This window comes from Neoarius graeffei, chromosome 4 (genome assembly GCF_027579695.1).
Source record: "Neoarius graeffei isolate fNeoGra1 chromosome 4, fNeoGra1.pri, whole genome shotgun sequence".
Classification (NCBI taxonomy): domain Eukaryota; kingdom Metazoa; phylum Chordata; class Actinopteri; order Siluriformes; family Ariidae; genus Neoarius; species Neoarius graeffei.
In genome coordinates, this window is record NC_083572.1 from 18,485,531 (window position 1) to 18,503,847 (window position 18,317).

An 18,317-nucleotide genomic window follows, 5' to 3' on the forward strand; every position below is an offset into this window, starting at 1 on the left:
GATGTCTGCCAGTTTTCTGGAAGTCCTCTCATACTCCCGCACCAGTCGAAGGGAACTCATCCCAAAGTGCGTAGAAACATATCTGTGAAGATACTCAGTCATCCAGGTACATAGTAATCTTCTACCAACCACAGCCGCATTTACCCTCTGTCCCAGAACAAACAAGCTGTTATGGAAGAGTACATACAGGAGGCCCTCAAGCAGGGGTACATATGCCCATCCACTTCACCAGCGTCAGCAGGATTCTTTTTCGTGGAGGAGAGAGGGGGCAGACTTCGTCCATGTATAGACTTTCGAGGACTCAATCAGATAACAGTGAAATACCTGTATCCACTTCCACTTGTGCCCTCTGCATTGGAACAGCTCTGCAGCGCCATGATCTTCTCCAAGCTTGACCTATGTAGTGCTTACAACCTGGTCCGCATCTGCTAGGGCAATGAGTGGAAGACTGCCTTCAGTACCAGCCATTTTGAGTACCGGATCATGCATTATGTGTTAGGGTTTTGCTGGGATTCGAACCTGGTTCGTTGGTGTGATAATCCAGCAAACCCCCACTAGGCCACCAGGGGGATGACTCAAATGCAGAGGCGTGAGGCGGAAGTAGAAAAAGAATCAAAAGGTTTATTTAAACTATATACACTATATACAGGGCAAAACAAAAGACAACAAAAAAACCAAAGAGTATAATCCAAAAGAAAAGCAAAGTGCAAAAATACAAAAGCTAGGAAGATCAAAAAACACAGTACAAAGGAAACTGGAGATAAACATAACAGCACAAAGACTCCGTGACAAGAGGACTGAACTCAGGGGTATAAATAGACAAACTAATTAAGGACACAGGTGAAGATAATTAGGCAATTAACACAAACACAAAACACAGGAACAGTGGCGGCCTCTAGAGGCCAAAATAAACACGACATGAAAAGGAAATAACAGCGGCCTCTAGAGGCCAAAACAGTCCTAGTCCTAACAGGACCCCCCCCTCTAGGAGCGTCTCCTGACGTTCCCAGGGCGATCCGGATGGGCCGAATGGAAGTCCCGACATAGTTCTTTATCAAGGACATCCCGAGCAGGAACCCAGCAGCGCTCCTCAGGACCATAGCCCTCCCAGTCCACCAGATATTGCAACCCGCCGCGGACCCGGCGGGAGTCAAGCAGGCGATTCACAGTGAACACAGTCTGCCCCTGGAAGATGCGGGGGGGTGGGGGGTTCCTAGGGGCAGGGGCATACGTAGATGTCAGTACGGGCCGTAACAGGGAAACATGGAAAGTGGGGTTGATCCTCAGAGTCCGGGGCAACTGGAGCCGGTAGGAGACAGGGTTCACCCTGCGCACCACCTTGAAGGGGCCAATGTAGCGAGGAGCAAGCTTGCGGTTCTCCACCCGCAGTGGAAGGTCCTTAGTGGACAGCCAAACACGCTGCCCAGGGCGGAAAGCGTGTGCAGGTCTTCTATGGCGGTTGGCCTGAGTCTGGTTGGTTCTGGAGGTCTGTATGAGGGTCTTCCTGACCTTGCTCCAGGTCTTGCGACACCGTCTCACATATTGGTTGACCGAGGGCACCCCCGCGTCCTCCTCCTGGTCTGGGAACAGAGGTGGCTGGAACCCGAATTGGCACTGGAATGGCGACAGCTTGGTGGCCGATGACTGCAGGGTGTTGTGGGCGTACTCCGCCCATGGCAGCCAGGTGCTCCACGATGTCGGGTTATCCATAGCCAGGCCTCGCAGGGTGGTTTCCAGGTCCTGGTTGAGCCTCTCCGTCTGACCATTGGACTGTGGGTGAAACCCAGAGGAGAGGCTGGCAGTGGCTCCGATGACCTTGCAGAACCCGTGCCACACTCGGGAGGAGAACTGGGGCCCTCGGTCTGAGACGATGTCCTGTGGAAGACCAAAGACTCGGAAGACATGATTAAACAAAAGTTTCGCAGTTTCAAGAGCAGAGGGGAGTTTGCACAGTGGTATGAAGCGGCAGGCCTTGGAGAATCTGTCAACTAAGACCAAAATGACCGTGTTACCTTGTGACTCAGGGAGACCCGTGATAAAGTCGACTGCCACGTGGGACCAGGGACGCCGGGGAATGGTCAGAGGATGCAGGAGACCCTGGGGACGCTGTCGTGGGTTCTTGGTTCTGGTGCAAACCTCACAGGACAGGACAAATGACCTTACTTCCTTCTCCATGTTAGGCCACCAGAAGCGTCTTTTCAGGAAGTCCAGGGTCCTCCGAGCTCCCGGGTGGGCGGTGAGAGGGGAAGAGTGACCCCACTGGAGAACCTTGGCCCGGGCTTGATGTGGGACGTACAAGAGGCCTGGTGGCCCCGTCCCAGGACCGGGGTCCTGGCGTTGGGCTCGTCGGACAGCCTCCTCAATACCCCAGCGGACAGGGGCCACAATCCGGGACACAGGGATAATAGGCCCGACTTCATTCTCCCTGTTAGTGGCAGAGAACAGTCTGGACAGTGCGTCAGGTTTGGTGTTCTTGGAGCCGGGGCGGTATGAGAGGGTGAAGTCAAACCGACTGAAAAACAGGGCCCACCTAGCCTGTCGAGGGTTCAGTCTCTTGGCTTGCTGGAGGTACTCCAGGTTCTTGTGGTCAGTCCAAACCAGGAATGGATGTTGTGCTCCCTCCAGCCAGTGCCTCCACTCCTCAAGGGCCAGTTTGACCGCTAGCAGTTCTCGATCCCCCACATCGTACCGGGACTCAGCAGGACTCAGGCGGTGGGAGAAGTAAGCGCAGGGGTGCAGCTTTCCTTCCGAACGTTGAGAGAGCACCGCGCCGACACCACTGTCCGAGGCGTCCACCTCCACGATGAATGGTTGGGAGGTGTCCGGGAGAACCAGAATGGGTGCCGTGCAGAAGCGGTCCTTGAGGTCTTTGAACGCCTTTTCTGCCTGAGGAGACCAGCCATAAGATCCACCTGTCCCTTTGGTGAGGTCAGACATGGGTGCTGCCACAGAACTGAAGTTCCTGATGAACTTGCGGTAGAAGTTAGCGAATCCTAAGAACCGCTGAACCTCCTTAACGGACTTGGGAGTAGGCCAATCCCGGACGGCCAGGGTCTTGGCAGGGTCCATTTGGAGTTGGCCTGTCCGTACAATAAATCCCAGAAAGGAGACCTCGGGAACATGAAATTCGCATTTCTGGGCCTTGGCGAACAGATTGTTCTGTAGCAGCCTCTGGAGAACCTGGCGGACATGGTGGCGGTGCTCCTGCACGGTCTTGGAAAAGATAAGGATGTCGTCGAGGTAGACAAAAACGTATAGGTTAATCATGTCCCTTAAGACGTCGTTGATTAGGGCCTGAAAAACAGCTGGTGCGTTGGTGAGTCCGAAGGGCATCACCTGGTATTCGTAGTGCCCAGACGGGGTGTTAAAGGCAGTCTTCCACTCGTCTCCCTGTCGGATACGGATGAGGTGGTATGCGTTCCGTAGGTCCAACTTGGTGAAGACGGTGGCGCCTTGGAGCAGGTCGAAAGCTGTGGACATCAGCGGAAGGGGATATCGGTTGCGCACAGTGATCTTATTCAGGCCCCTGTAATCAATACATGGTCGGAGCCCCCCATCCTTCTTGCCGACAAAGAAGAAGCCGGCTCCAGCAGGTGAAGTGGAGGGTCGAATAAACCCAGAGACCAGGGCATCTTTGAGGTATTCCTCCATGGCCTTGCGTTCTGGCTGAGAGAGTGAAAACAGTCTGCCACGAGGAGGGGTAGTCCCAGGGAGCAAGTCGATGGCACAGTCGTAGGCCCGGTGCGGAGGAAGAACGGCGGCCCTGCTCTTGCTGAATACCTCCTTGAGATCCCAGTACTCTGTGGGAACTTGAGATAACTCGGTGAGATAAGGGGGCTCGGCAGGAGACACAGGAGAGCTAGAGAGCAGACAAGAGGCATGGCATGCAGGGCCCCATTCCACAACCTGGCTTGTTACCCAGTCTATGCGAGGGTTGTGGCGAGTAAGCCAAGGAAGGCCTAGAATAACTGGGAACTCAGGTGAAGGAATCAGGTGCAGGGATATTTCTTCCTTGTGACCTTGAGACTGGAGGAAAACAGGAGAAGTAACTTGGGTGACTCTTCCATCACCTAACGCTTGGCCATCGAGGGCAGACACAGACAGTGGGACTTCAAGAGGTGCAGTCGGAATATTGATGCTTTGGGCGAAGTGAATATCCATAAAGTTCCCAGCCGCCCCTGAGTCTATCAAAGCTTGACAAGAGTGGACAGACTCACCCCAGGAGATGGAGACCGGGATGTAGATTCCTTGGCCAGGGAGTCCGGGAGAGAGGGTAGGCCCCGTCACAACCCTCCCTCGGCTGGACGGGGCGGTCCTTTTCCCAAGAGTTCGGGACATGATGCTCGGAAGTGACCAGGCTTGCCACAGTAGATGCAGCACTTGTCCCTCCTTCTGCGCTCCCTCTCAGATGCGGAGAGGCGAGTACGACCCACTTGCATGGGTTCTGGACAGTCACTGAAGGAGGTAGACGGTCTCCAGGTAGAGGTAGGGAGGCTGGGGGGGCTCAAGGCTTGGTGGCGTTCTCTCATCCTGTTGTCCAGATGAATAGCATGTGAGATGAGGGTTTCGAGGTCACTTGGGCATCCAATAGAGGCCAGACCGTCCTTGATGGGGTCAGACAGACCATGGTGGAAGGCTGACACCAGGGCAGTCTCGTTCCATCCACTTACTGCTGCGAGTGTTCGGAACGAGATGGCGTAATCTGCGACGCTTCCTCCTTGCCGGATGGACATGAGCTTTCGGGCTGCGTCGGTACTGATGTCTGCCTGATCGAAGACCCGAAGCATCTCTTCAGAAAACAGCTGGAAATCAAAGCACTCAGGTCCCTGTCTTTGCCAGATAGCAGTAGCCCAGGCTCGCGCCTTACCAGCTAATAAGGTGATCACAAAGGCAATCTTGCGGCGATCCGTAGTGTAGGTGGTAGGCTGAAGCTCAAAGGTGAGTTGACACTGGGTAAGGAACTCTCGGCACTCACTGTGCTTGCCGTCATACCTCTGTGGTGCAGGAAGGCTGGGTTCGCGAGGTGAAGAAGGCAGCATTGCAGGAGGCACTGGAGCAGGAGTGGGAGCTGGATCAGGAGCAGGAACTGGATCAGGAGCAGGAGATGCAGGCAGAGATGTCAGCTGTGCCAGGGTTTTCCCAATTTGCTGAAGCAGTTCCTCGTGGCGAGCGAGGGCCTCACGTTGGCTGGTGAGCGTACGTCCATGAGCGTCCATGGTCGCTCCGAAGCGTGTCAAAGCTGCCATAATTCCCTGAAGGTTGGCCGGGTAGACAGTTGAAGCAGCCTCTGCTGAGTCGGTCATGACGGAGTCTTTCTGTTAGGGTTTTGCTGGGATTCGAACCTGGTTCGTTGGTGTGATAATCCAGCAAACCCCCACTAGGCCACCAGGGGGATGACTCAAATGCAGAGGCGTGAGGCGGAAGTAGAAAAAGAATCAAAAGGTTTATTTAAACTATATACACTATATACAGGGCAAAACAAAAGACAACAAAAAAACCAAAGAGTATAATCCAAAAGAAAAGCAAAGTGCAAAAATACAAAAGCTAGGAAGATCAAAAAACACAGTACAAAGGAAACTGGAGATAAACATAACAGCACAAAGACTCCGTGACAAGAGGACTGAACTCAGGGGTATAAATAGACAAACTAATTAAGGACACAGGTGAAGATAATTAGGCAATTAACACAAACACAAAACACAGGAACAGTGGCGGCCTCTAGAGGCCAAAATAAACACGACATGAAAAGGAAATAACAGCGGCCTCTAGAGGCCAAAACAGTCCTAGTCCTAACATTATGGCCTCTCTTTGATGCCAAGCGTGCTCCAGTGCCTCATTAACAATGTGCTGCGAGACATATTGGGGAGGTATGTCATAACTTACATCAATGACATCCTGATCTACTCCCCTGACAAAGATAGTCATCACAACCATGTTCGATCAGTACTCAAGTGCCTGTCTAAGAATCATCCCTATGTCAAGGCTGAGAAGTGTGAATTTCACATGCGTAAGAGCTCCTTCCTGGGCTACATCATCAGTGCTGAGGGGGTCAGCATGGACCCCTCCAAGGTAACTGCAGTCACATCCTGGCCCATACCCACCTCGGTGAAGGAGCTCCAACGTTTCATAGACATCGCAAACTTTTATCGTCGTTTCATTAGAGTGTTCAGCACCCTCGTGGTGCCCCAACCTCTCTCCTGAAGAAGGGACCCAAACGCCTCCACTGGAACCCCACAGCCAAAGAGGACTTCGACAGGCTCATAATGGCTTTTACCACAGCCTCTATCCTTCAGCATCTGGACCCGACCCGACCTTTGACCTCCGAGATTGGTGTAGGAGGAGTTCTCTCTCAGCACTTTGGCAAAAGCCCCAAGCTCCACTTAGTAGCATTCTTCTCCAAAAAGCTCACTCCAGCAAAAAGAAACTATGACATCGGGAACCGAGAGCTACTGACCATTAAGCTCACCTTAGAGGAATGCAGGCACTGGTTGGAGGGGGCCACACACCCCTTTGTCATTTTTACTGATCTTAAAAACCTCAAGTATCTCAAGAAGGCAAAGAGACTGAACCCACGCCAAGCCCAATGGGCACTGTTCTTCACCCGTTTCAACTTCACAATATCCTATCATCCTGGCACCAAAAACACCAAGGCTGATGCCCTGTCACGCATCTTCAGCCCGTCTCTTCACAACCAGGAACCTCATCCCATCCTGGCACCTGAATGCTTCGTCCAGGCAATTACTTGGGACCTCAACAGGGAGATAAGGGACTCACAACAACAGAATCCTCCAGTCACTGCCCACCGGGCTGCCTGTATGTCCCTAATCATCTCAGGAGCAGACTCATCACGTGGGCACACACTTCTCCTGCCACTGGTCATCCTAGCAGCCATCGCACCCACCAACTGCTGTGAAACAAGTACTGGTGGAAGAACATGCTGACTGAGATAATTCGTTTCATCTCTTCATGCACTGAGTGCGCTCAAGCCAAGGTCCCTCGAACTCCTCCGGGTGGCAAACTATGCCCTCTTCTTGTGCCTCAGAGACCATGGTCCCACCTGGCAATTGACTTCATCAGTGACCTGCTGCCATCCCAAGGTAACTCCACAGTTTTGGTCATCACTGACCGCTTCTCCAAGGTGCTGAGACTCATCCCATTATCCGGCCTACCCACAGCATTTCAGGCCGCCGAATTATTATTCCAGCACATGTTCCAATACTTCGGCATCCCAGAAGACATACCGACCGTGGCCCTCAATTCATCTCTCATCTGTGGGCCAGCTTCATGGAGTGGCTAGGGGTCTTGGTGAGCCTCACTTCGGGATATCATCCCCAGTCAAATGGCCAGATAGAGAGAGCCAACCAAGAAATAGGATGTTTCCTCAGAACCTTCTGCACGCGAAACCAAGGGGACTGGGCCCGATTCATCCCATGGGCTGAATACGCGGAAAACTCTCTCAAGCACTCAGCCACACAACTTACACCCTTCCAGTGTATGCTCAGCTACCAACCTCCCCTGTTTCCTTGGGACGACTCTCCAGCACGGGTACAGGCTGTGGAGGAGTGGTTCACCTGTAGCCAGTTGATTTGGGAGGAAGTTCACCAATGCATCACGTCAGTTAATGCCAAGTACAAGGAATACGCCGATAAGCACCGGCGCAACAACCCCGAGTACTCTCCTGATGATTGGGTATGGATGTCCACCAGGGACCTTAGGGAACCCAACACATGCCTAAAATTACAGGCACACCACATCGAACTGTACAAGGTGCACCGGCGCATCAATGAGGTTTCCTATAGACTTGAGCTTCCACCTCACAGTCACCCACCTTCCACGTTTCCTGCCTCAAACCCTTCATCCAGGGTCCCCTGTCTGAGAACATGCCCACCCCCAACCACCCACCTCCTGGCCCAGAAGGAGAACCCATCTACCAGGTAAATGGGATCCTAGACTCTAGACGTAGAAGAGGTCAGCTAGAGTACCTGGTAGATTGGGAGGGCTATGGACCAGAGGAACAAAGCTGGGTGGGAGCTAAGGACATCCTAGACCCTCTCCTTACCCAAAAATTTCACAACCAACACTCCGACAAGCCCACACCCAGAAGGAAGGGGCATCCTAGGAAGAGTGTAGCTCCTGAAGGGAGCTCCTCAGGGGTGGGGGTTATGTCAGTAACGCGATAGAGAGCGCCACTTCCAGTCAGACTACAAACATGGCCGATCTGAACTACAACACCCAAGAACCACAGTGCCCTCTATCGCCTGTCTATTAATTACACCTGTCACTCATTTCCTGGTTAATCAGCCCACGCTATATAAACACCTCTTCCACACTCACTCAATGCGAAGTATTGTTCAGTGTCTTACCTGTCATATCAAGCCTTGTTATTGTGCCTGCCTTATCGTGTTCTCGACCCTCGTTATTGTTTTGTTCTTGTTACTCTTTAGTCTAGCCCTTATTACTCTGTCTGCCAATCGATTGACCCCTGAATAGGATGCCTAAGGCTTTTGCACAGGACTGTATATCATAGAAATAGCATGTCTGCCTCTCAATTGGGAGATCATGAGCGCTACCTGCAGTCGGGTCATACCAAAGACCATCATAAAAATGGTACCTACTGCTATCTGGTGAGGCACGCTGCATTACAGATGTGAGTAGGGAGTCAAACTCTCATGGTTATCAGAGAAACAGCCCCCCATTGTAACCCTAGCTATGTAACAGGCGAGAGACTGAGGGCTATAGAAACGGAGATCGGTGCCTCCCAATGCGCCTTAAGCGCCTGGTTAGTACTTGGACAGGAGACTGCCTGGGAAGACCAGGTCCTGGCACGGTAGCGACTCTGATATCATAGAAAGGGATTTTGATATCATGGAAATATCTAGAATTATTCTATCCACATTCACTGGATATGAGCAATCGCATGCTCTGATTAGCTACTCTACTACTAGGATATCAGCTCATATACTGTGAATAGAGAAAAACAAAATTGTGGAGCATGTTGCTGAACCGAGGATGAAATAAAAACTCTACTCAAAAACAAACCCAAAATTATTAAGTACTTAAAAGAAACAGAAATAGCTAAAAGAACATTTTTCTCCCCCAATATCTCCTGTTCACTTAAGAAGCCTTAAGTGATGTGAATGAAGGAATTCGAGTGGGAGGCCGTCTCATCAAGACAGTGCGATATGCGGATGACCAAGCAACAATAGCCAGCTCTGCTGAGGGTCTACAGCTCATGATGGATAAAATGCAGGAGGCCGCTGTGGAATATGGAATGAAGATCAACATAAAGAAGACTAAGGTAATGAAAATCAGCAAGAGACCTGGTAAAGAATTTGCAATTTTTCCTGAGGGTGAACAACTAAAATCAAGTAACGCAAATCAACTACCGTGGGAGCCTGATCACACAGGACAGATACTGTGAGAAAGATATCAGATCGAGAACAGCCTGGGCGAAGGATGTGTTTTCTAAAAGGAAAGAACTGTTGACAAAAACCTTCAACCTTGATCTGAAGAAGAGAATGATCAAGACTATCATCTGGAGCACTCTATTTTATGGAGCCGAATTGTGGTCCTTAAGGAAGGAGGAGGTACGAAGGCTAGAAAATTGCAAAATGTGGCTTTGGAGGAAGGTGAAGAACATCTCTTGTTCCGACAAAATATGTAATGAGGAAGTACTTCGGTGCGTCGGCGAGAGGAGGTCCATTATATCCATCATCAATGGAAGGCAGAATGCCTGGCTCGGCAATACTCTGCATCATGGGGATCTTCTCTCTGTAGTCATAGAGGGGAGAATGGACAGGAAGAGGCCTCCAGGAAGACAATGGATAGGAACATTAGACAGGATAAAGAATGGTGGCCCCTACATATTAGTCAAGCGGAGTGCCATGGAGCGGAGACTATAGGGAAGGACCTGCCTGCGGGCACAACACAATAGAGAGAGCGATCGCTTGTTCCACACTCCAGCCCAGTCGGTGGCGGTAACGCACCTATAAGTTGGTTTGTCAACCGCCAAAAAAACCCTAAAGAAGAAGAAGAAAACCCCCCAAAATACAAAAGAAGCAACAAAATATGTAATGAAAGTATTTAATGGTAAGAGCGTATCTTTTTTTAATTTTTCAATAATTATTATTATCGCATTTTTCACAAATTGCTACTGCCATTTCGCCAGTTTGTTTACATTCTAAGCGGAAATGATTTTGTCAGACGTTTTGTATAAAGTTTTTATTTATCGAATTTATAAAAAATAAAGATAAAAATGCTCTGGTTCTCAAAATCCAGTGACTGTGGATAGAATAAAACAGTTATTCCACTCAGTCTCGTCATACACAGGTTATAGCTCTGCGCCTCGTTGGCTATCAGCTCATGTACGACTCGATTTCGTGGAATAACTGTTAAATACTGTGATGTGAATGTGTTTTGGTCATATTGCCCACCCTTACCTCAAGGCTCAGTTTAGCAGCTCATTCATACAGTATCTACTATAAATACTCTAAACAGCCCAAAACACACAGCATATTTGATTCCTGTAGTCGAATCAACTCAGAGTCGAATCGCTCTCAGACCGATGGTTTTTGCCATGTTCAAAAATACCCGTACCAAATAGGAAAACACACGAGGGTTGATTCAAATGGACTAAACGCTGCATACATGAAAGCACACTAAAAACTGAAGTGACTGCAAACTCACCAGATCTAAACTTTGAAGCTTGAAGCCATACACAGCTCCTCTCTTACTGCTGTTCATGTAGTTCCCCAGAGCCAGAATGATCTAATAAATGAAAGATTAAAAAAATGGTAAAGAGTGAGATGGGGAATTGTAGAAACTTTGTAGAAAGTGCAGCTGTGTATAAAGAGTTCGACTCACTTCAAGGATTTTCTTCAACTTCTGGGAGGATTTAATGGACACAGATGCAGCGATGATTGCATGAAGTTGCTGGGAAAAGAAAGATGTAGATATAAATATCCATATCCATACCCATTCTAGTTTTACATCAAGATACATTCTTTCTATTCCACTCTCCATTCATCCCTCCACGTGTAACTGTATCCATCATTCCAACCACCCATAACAAGATTATAGTGTAGCGTTTAATCATTGTATTTACACATTTTATATTTTATATAATTTGTGCCTGTACTCATCTATCCATTCTCTATTCACATCTCTCTGTTTAACACACACTACATCCTGTCCTCTATCCATCCCGCTATCCATTTCTTCATCGATTTACAAAGTACATTGTGGTGTTTATTCATCGTTTCGATGAATTTAAATCCAATTTTTGAACAATATGCATTTCCCCATCCATTAATGGTTTCATTCATTTCTAACCAATGCTTTTTATCTAATCTATCCATCATCTTCTCAATGCATCCCTCCACCTTCCATCTATCTCCATCAACCATTATTCCAGTTTCATTCATCTTCAGTAACCGCTTTTTACTGGTCAGGGATATGGTACATCCGGAGCCTATCACAAGAATACTTGAGTTAGGATGCTAGTTCATGTCGGGGAATCAGGCACACATGCATTCACACCTAGGGGCAATTTAGCAGAGGGGAACTGTCAGGACCTTCTAGGCCTTCAGAGAAGGCCCAAACATATTGGCATTTCAAATGTTATATTTAATTGCCTTCATTCTTTCATAATTTCATTATAATTATTATCTTCTAATTTGGCCTCATTTTCTATCAAATTTGCTTCAGAAATGAAAGGGTTACTGTCCTGAAAACATTAAAATAGAGTTATCCAATGAGATTTTTGTGGCTACTGCCTCATAGAGTGTAACAATCGCACACTGTGCGTGAGCATGCACATAAGCATTACAATCACCAGAACGGCGAATTGTGATCTCGCGATATGAACAGTTGATCTCGGGTTATCAAAGGTAGACAAGAACGAGTGGCGAAGCCACTGTGTCATCGTGTTGTAAGAATGTACAAATGAGTGTAACAATAGCGAAACTTCATAACCAATCAGCACTTATCCTGATCAAATTTGATTACCCGTTCTACTTCTTGATAAACTTCGGAACCAACCAGAACCAGAAACGAAATAAGAGAAACCTCATTATAACTTCGTAGTATAGGAAGATAATCGGCAGATAAAAAGATAAACGAAATTCATCTCATGGTTCGCCAAGGCTACTGATTTGATATCAAGTAAGTGGTGTTTATTTTAAGTTTATTTACCTTTTGATTATCCCAGCTTTTGTTTGGTCCTTCTGAAAGGTCAAATGAAAGGTTTTGTAAGTTTTTTGAGCTTTTTGGCAAATATTTTGAGAAGCTGATATCAAACTTCTGCTATTCGCTTTAATTTTTTTATTTCAGTTTTTATTTTAGTCTTTACACTACACTTGTGAAACAAAATGTGCTCATTAGTATGAAATAATGCTTCTAAGGCAATTCAAGAACAAGTGCTTTCTTAATATTTTGAAAATAGATCTAGTTCACAGCACTGTATTTTGAACAAAACACAGGAAACAAAATTGGTAACTAAAATACTACAAGCCCTGATGCTGCTCACAGCTTGCAAGAGAAGAGGCGAGTATAATTGATATCGTATATATGCTAGATTTACTGTATGGACATGGGATCAGAAAACAATTTTATTTATAAGCAGTAGCCACATGTACCCATACCTATTTTTTTTGTTTGTTGTCTCTCGGCTGAGAAGACTTTAGAGCTGGCTCACTCATTGGTTAGGACTTCATTGCTGGGACAGAAGGCCATGGCAGTGTATGTTTATGTAAGAAGTGACAGATGAATTAACCAATCAGATTTTGATTTTGTCATGCTCCGCCCCGGACTTCCACTCCAGAGATTTATTATCTCCCAGTTCAGTGCTAATCTGGATCCGGGATGGGACTTCCACCTTGCCGGCATTCACGTCCTGGTTTGCTCTACTGTGTATAAAAAGGCCGTTCTCAGAAGGGGACTTTGCCAGAATGTCTTGTTGGTTTTCACGTTGTCTCTGTGCCATTATTGCTTCTTGAATTTTGCTCTCTGTTTTGCCTGTTTCTTGTCACAGTTTTTTGCACTACGTTTTTGTCTTTTTTCATGTTTGTTGTGCTATGTTTTTGTCTCAAGTTTTTTGTCTGGACTGTTTTTCATGTTTTTTGTGCTAGCGTTTTTTGTCCTTGCCTGCCTTGCTTTTTGTCCCAAGTTCTGTCTGGACTATTTTTGCTATTTTTCATTTGTTAGCTTTTTGCTTCTATTAAACCACTTTTTATTTATTGGGATTACTTGTCAGTGTTTTGCTCTTGGATCCTACTCACCACATCTCACCACCCATAACAGATTTATAGTGGGAGGAACCAAAATGTATTGCCCCCGGGGCTTCTCAAAGGCCAACGGGAGTCGGCGCAGTCAGTGCAGCAGTGAAGTAACCTTCTGGAAAACCGGGAAACTAAGTTTTCTGTCTCTAGACTCTTCTTCCATGCACATGTAGCAATTTCATATAAATAAAGGTGTTTTTTTTGGTTTTTGTGAACTTTCCCAAAGCCCTCAATTGTAAAATATGTTAATTTGTTGGGTTCCATTAATGGTTCCACTATTGTTTCTGATGGGGCATTAATTAATGTAACACACCTATGGACATTATCGTGCTTGGGAAGTCTGGAAAGGGGTACGCTGGCTATGTGAATCCTGCACTGACAGTATTCGTTTATCAAATCAAATATGTAAATTAGAGTCGTAAAAAGCCGAGAGTTTATCTGAGTAGCCATTTGGCTGGGTGCTAACTGGTGTATTATGTTGTAGGGATGCCAGAATTATTTTCACTGTCTCTGTGTGTTGATAGTCCTGTCATTTGTTGTTTTCCGGAATAAATGTTGACAGATCAACTCTTCTCCTCCTCTGCATCATCTATTAGCCACCCAGAGACTTTTAGTTACTATTCGAGCAACTGACTAGTTATAGTTGGTTACACACACTCGCTCCAGTATTTTTCACTCAGATTTAAGTATACATTTCCCGATGTAATTTACTTAGTAACTTTTAAAATCAACATTGACAACTACACACAACGGAGCGACTGGGCACCCTGCCACTAATCCCTTAGAAAACCCTTTACCCTGTTGCTTTTTTGGTGTGTCTGGCTAAGTTTTGGCTGAGCTGAAGTCCCAGCTCTAATAGTAATGGTTCACCACTGCTATTTAGAGTAGCCAATGCATGTTTTTGGGAGGTTGGAAGAAAGTAGAGAACCCAGAAGGAACCCACAAGAAGATGTAAAACTCTGTACAGACAGTAACCCAAGTTCTCTAAACCATCCTCTGATACAATCATGCACTTATTTCACTTTCCATGTATCCCTCCATTTAACTTTCTCTCCTCCATCCATCAACCTGTCCTTTACTTCCTGCCGTAATGTCCAAGGTCATTTTTAATCATTGTTTCTAATCTATCACTTCATCCTCTGCCCCACCCCCATCCTTTTTCCCCCCTTTCCATCTATGCATAACATAATTAGCACCCTTTATTTCTTCCTCTATCACTCCAATCCTTCTCACCGGTGTGAGCATCTGCAGGCTGTCGCTAAAGTTGCCCATAAAGGCCATGATGGTCATCCTCTGAGGCAGCCGTTCGATCTTGCTGAACATCATCATGAAGCGATCCTCGTCGGTCAGTTCCGCCAAGGGTCGTCGCTCCCTCTCGTACTGCCTCAGCATCTTCACCTCTGATTCGGTGGGCATAAAGCGCATCAGACACTCTGCAAAGTCCACAGGTACTGTGCGCAGGTCAAACCTGAGAGACAATGAGCAGGAAGGAACAGGAATGGTCAGACCATATTAAGAAAATGTAAAGATTTTGCAGCAACAACCATTTGGCTGTTGATCTGCAAATCCAAATACATACTTTTGTGAGATAAGCCATATTACTATACGGGCTATTTTGATATATTATTCCTGTTCCACATAAAATTACCTTGCTATCATTTTGCATCCTTGAAATATTTCAACTTTCGTCAGCACCCTATGGAGAAGTGCAAAGGTGTATACGCACAACTGAACTGCTTTCCAGCTTCTGCCATCAGACCCCTGCAGCTCATCCAGAATGCTGCAGCTCGCCTGGTCTACAACCTCACTCATTCTTCCCATGTCACCCTTCTCTGCTTGCCGACCTGCACTGGCTACCTATTGCAGCTCGCATCAAATTTAAGACATTGGTGCTAGCTTACCAGGCTGTCAAGGGGTTAGGGCCAGCGTACCTCCAGAGTCTGATCCGCCCTTACATGCCAACCAAATCCCTATGCTCCACTACTACTGGTCGCCTGGCCCCCTCCTCTCTGCTCCTGTCCAGCCTGCTCAAGACTACTGTCTGTCCTGGTCCCCCATTGGTGGAATGACCTTCCCGTTGAGGTCAGAACTATCAACTCCCTGACCACCTTCAAGCGCAAACTCCTCTTCAGGCTGCACCTCTCCTCTGTTTTCCTACCCACTGTGTAACTGTGTTTTGGTCTAGACCAACCCAGGCTGTGTACTGTCTAGCCTGGGGTTAGCTGTTGGAGTTCTCTCTTTAGTTATACTTTATATGGTTGATTTGTTTCTTTGGCTGTTTGAGTATTGATACTTCAAAAGAATATTACACTAAGAAGTGTTATTCTGTTACTTGTTCAGTTGGCACTAGAACTTTCTTGTCTAGAAGTTCAGCACTTCATGTACCTGACTTTTGCACCTGTTGTACATTGCTCTGGATAAGAGCGTCTGCTAAATGCCTGAAATGAAATGTAATGTAATGTATACGCACGACTGAATTGCTTTGCAGATCTCCTCAGGACTCTTTCCTGCTTTGCGCAGGGTGATGGCCAGGTTCTTGGCCCTGTTGGCTTCCAGTAGTGACACTTTACTCGGGCCTTTCTGCGGAGCCTTCTGCTTGCTCAAGGTCATATCCACCGAAGGACCCTGGGCTTTGGTCTTAAACATTTCCTCAAACTCATCCACATTCAGGTCCTGCCAATTACACACATGGATGCATGACAGATCACATATAATACAATTCTGCCTATATGGGCTATTCGTATTGTATTAAGGGATGCCTGGTGGATAAGTAGGCTCAGTAGGCTAACAGTCATCAGTGTTTTGAATAAACTCTGCTCAATGACACTGAATATATAGCTATATAAATGGATTGTAACTTGTGCATGTAACTTATGCATCATTATTGACAAGAGAGCACAATATTCCCCACTGACAACTAGGCCGTAACTCTGGTAAAATGTGACTGAATTGAATGAAATTGCAATATGCATATTACCAATATATAACAAAGAATCCTGTCAAGTTTCGTGAAATTCCTCCAAAAATTGTGAGAGGAGTTGATTTCAGAAGGTGAGTACCCTTCCTGGGATGGATGGATGGATGGATGGATGGACGGACGGACATCGCCACGATATAATCCCCCTTCGGGCCTTTCGCCCAGTGGGGGATAAAAATTGTGAGGGAAGTTGATTTCAGAAAGCAAGCACACCTTGATGAAATTGCCAAAGTCCAAGTTTGTCAATAATCAAGGGCATAACTCTGGTAAAATTTGCCCAAATTAACCGAAATTTCAATACGCGTATAACTGTCATATAACAACGCCTTTTGCCAAGTTTGGTGAAATTCCTCCACAAATTGTGAGAGGAGCTGCTTTCAGAAGAACGTACACCCTCATGAAATTGTCAAAGTACAAGTTATTTAATCAGGAGTCAAAACTCTGGTAAAATTTTCACAAACGAAATTAAATCGCAATATGCGTATTACCATCATATAACAAGGCCTTTTGCCAAACTTTGAGAAATTCGTTCAAAAATTGTGAGAGGAGTTGATGTCAGAAGGCAAACACACCTTCATGAAATTGTGAAAGTACAAGGCTGTTAATCAAGGGGCACAACTCTGGTAAAATGTGACCAAATTGAACAAAATTACAATATGCGTAGTACCAACATATAACAATGCCTTTTGCCAAGTTTCGTGAAATTCCTCCAGAAACTGTGAGAGGAGTTGATTTCAGAAGGTGAGCATCCTTCCCGGGAGGGACGGATGGAAATTGCTACGACATATTCCCCCTTCGAACCTTTCGGAGAGTGGGGGATAAAAAAACTAATAAAATTGGAAGTCTGTGATTCAAATTCAGTAGCTTTCGGTCCACTAAACAAAAAATAATTGGGTGTCAGGGAAAATTCTTTTTATGACCTAAAATTGAAAAATCTGAAAGGCAGTATACATTTAAATAATGTTCACAGACAACATCTTTTCAGAATTGGGAACACACAGTTATTTGGAAACATTAACAAAACTCCTATGAGTACAACATACAGTCATCTCATGGTTAAGCACAATAAGAGAAGAAAATGCGAGAATTTATTCATCATTTTTTGCAGGAACATTTACACAAGAAATCTAGTTAGTTTGTATCATATGACAGTTCCTGAATGCCATTAAATGCCTTGTGTAAATTTACATATAAGGAGACTAATTTGACCCCTGACTGATACACTTCATAGTGTATGTCAATGGTAGCAAATGAGCTTCAATGCCTCAGATGCTTTACTGGAAGATTTAGCAAATTTCTCACTTAGGATGCACTCTTTCATGATTTCATCATCATTTTGTCATTTACAGCTCTACCAAAACATATCATATACAGTATCCCTAAGATAAATATTAAAATTGTTTGCAATTAACGGTGTTAACAGTTTTTTGGCATAATATTAATTTCTCTGGGCGGCACGGTGGTGTAGTGGTTAGCACTGTCGCCTCACAGCAAGAAGGTCCGGGTTCGAGCCCCGTGGCCGGCGAGGGCCTTTCTGTGTGGAGTTTGCATGTTCTCCCCGTGTCCACGTGGGTTTCCTCCGGGTGCTCCGGTTTCCCTCATAGTCCAAAGACATGCAGGTTAGGTTAACTGGTGACTCTAAATTGACCGTAGGTGTGAATGTGAGTGTGAATGGTTGTCTGTGTCTATGTGTCAGCCCTGTGATGACCTAGCGACTTGTCCAGGGTGTCCCCCGCCTCTCACCCGTAGTCAACTGGGATAGACTCCAGCTTGCCCGCGACCCTGTAGAACAGGATAAAGCGGCTAGAGACAATGAGATGAGATTAATTTATCTTTCATTCTGAGATGAATGAGTGATGAGGAATGATGATTTGCTACTAGTGACAAAATTACAAACAATAATAAAATTAAGCAATTAAAAGCATTGGGTAGGCTAGCCGATTTGTGATGTCATAGGTTTGATGCTTATTTAGTCTTTTATTTAAACAAGAGCTTTGCCAGTCATCAAATATCAGCAACGGCACATCTGGCTCTGTTAGAAGACCTCAGTGTGTCTGTAAGAT

At 46.3% G+C, this 18,317-nt stretch overlaps 1 protein-coding gene across 2 annotated transcripts in view; it reads right to left on the reverse strand.

Moving 5' to 3' along the window:
- fmnl2b (formin-like 2b) overlaps positions 1-18,317 on the reverse strand; it is a 119,280-nt gene that overhangs the window by 24,741 nt on the left and 76,222 nt on the right. For both annotated transcript variants that reach the window (XM_060918972.1, XM_060918973.1), the window contains exons 17-20: positions 15,748-15,950; positions 14,511-14,745; positions 10,864-10,932; positions 10,687-10,767 (exon numbers count right to left, since the gene is read on the reverse strand). In XM_060918972.1, coding sequence (XP_060774955.1) covers positions 10,687-10,767; positions 10,864-10,932; positions 14,511-14,745; positions 15,748-15,950 — 588 coding nt within the window. The remainder of the gene's footprint in view (positions 1-10,686; positions 10,768-10,863; positions 10,933-14,510; positions 14,746-15,747; positions 15,951-18,317) is intronic.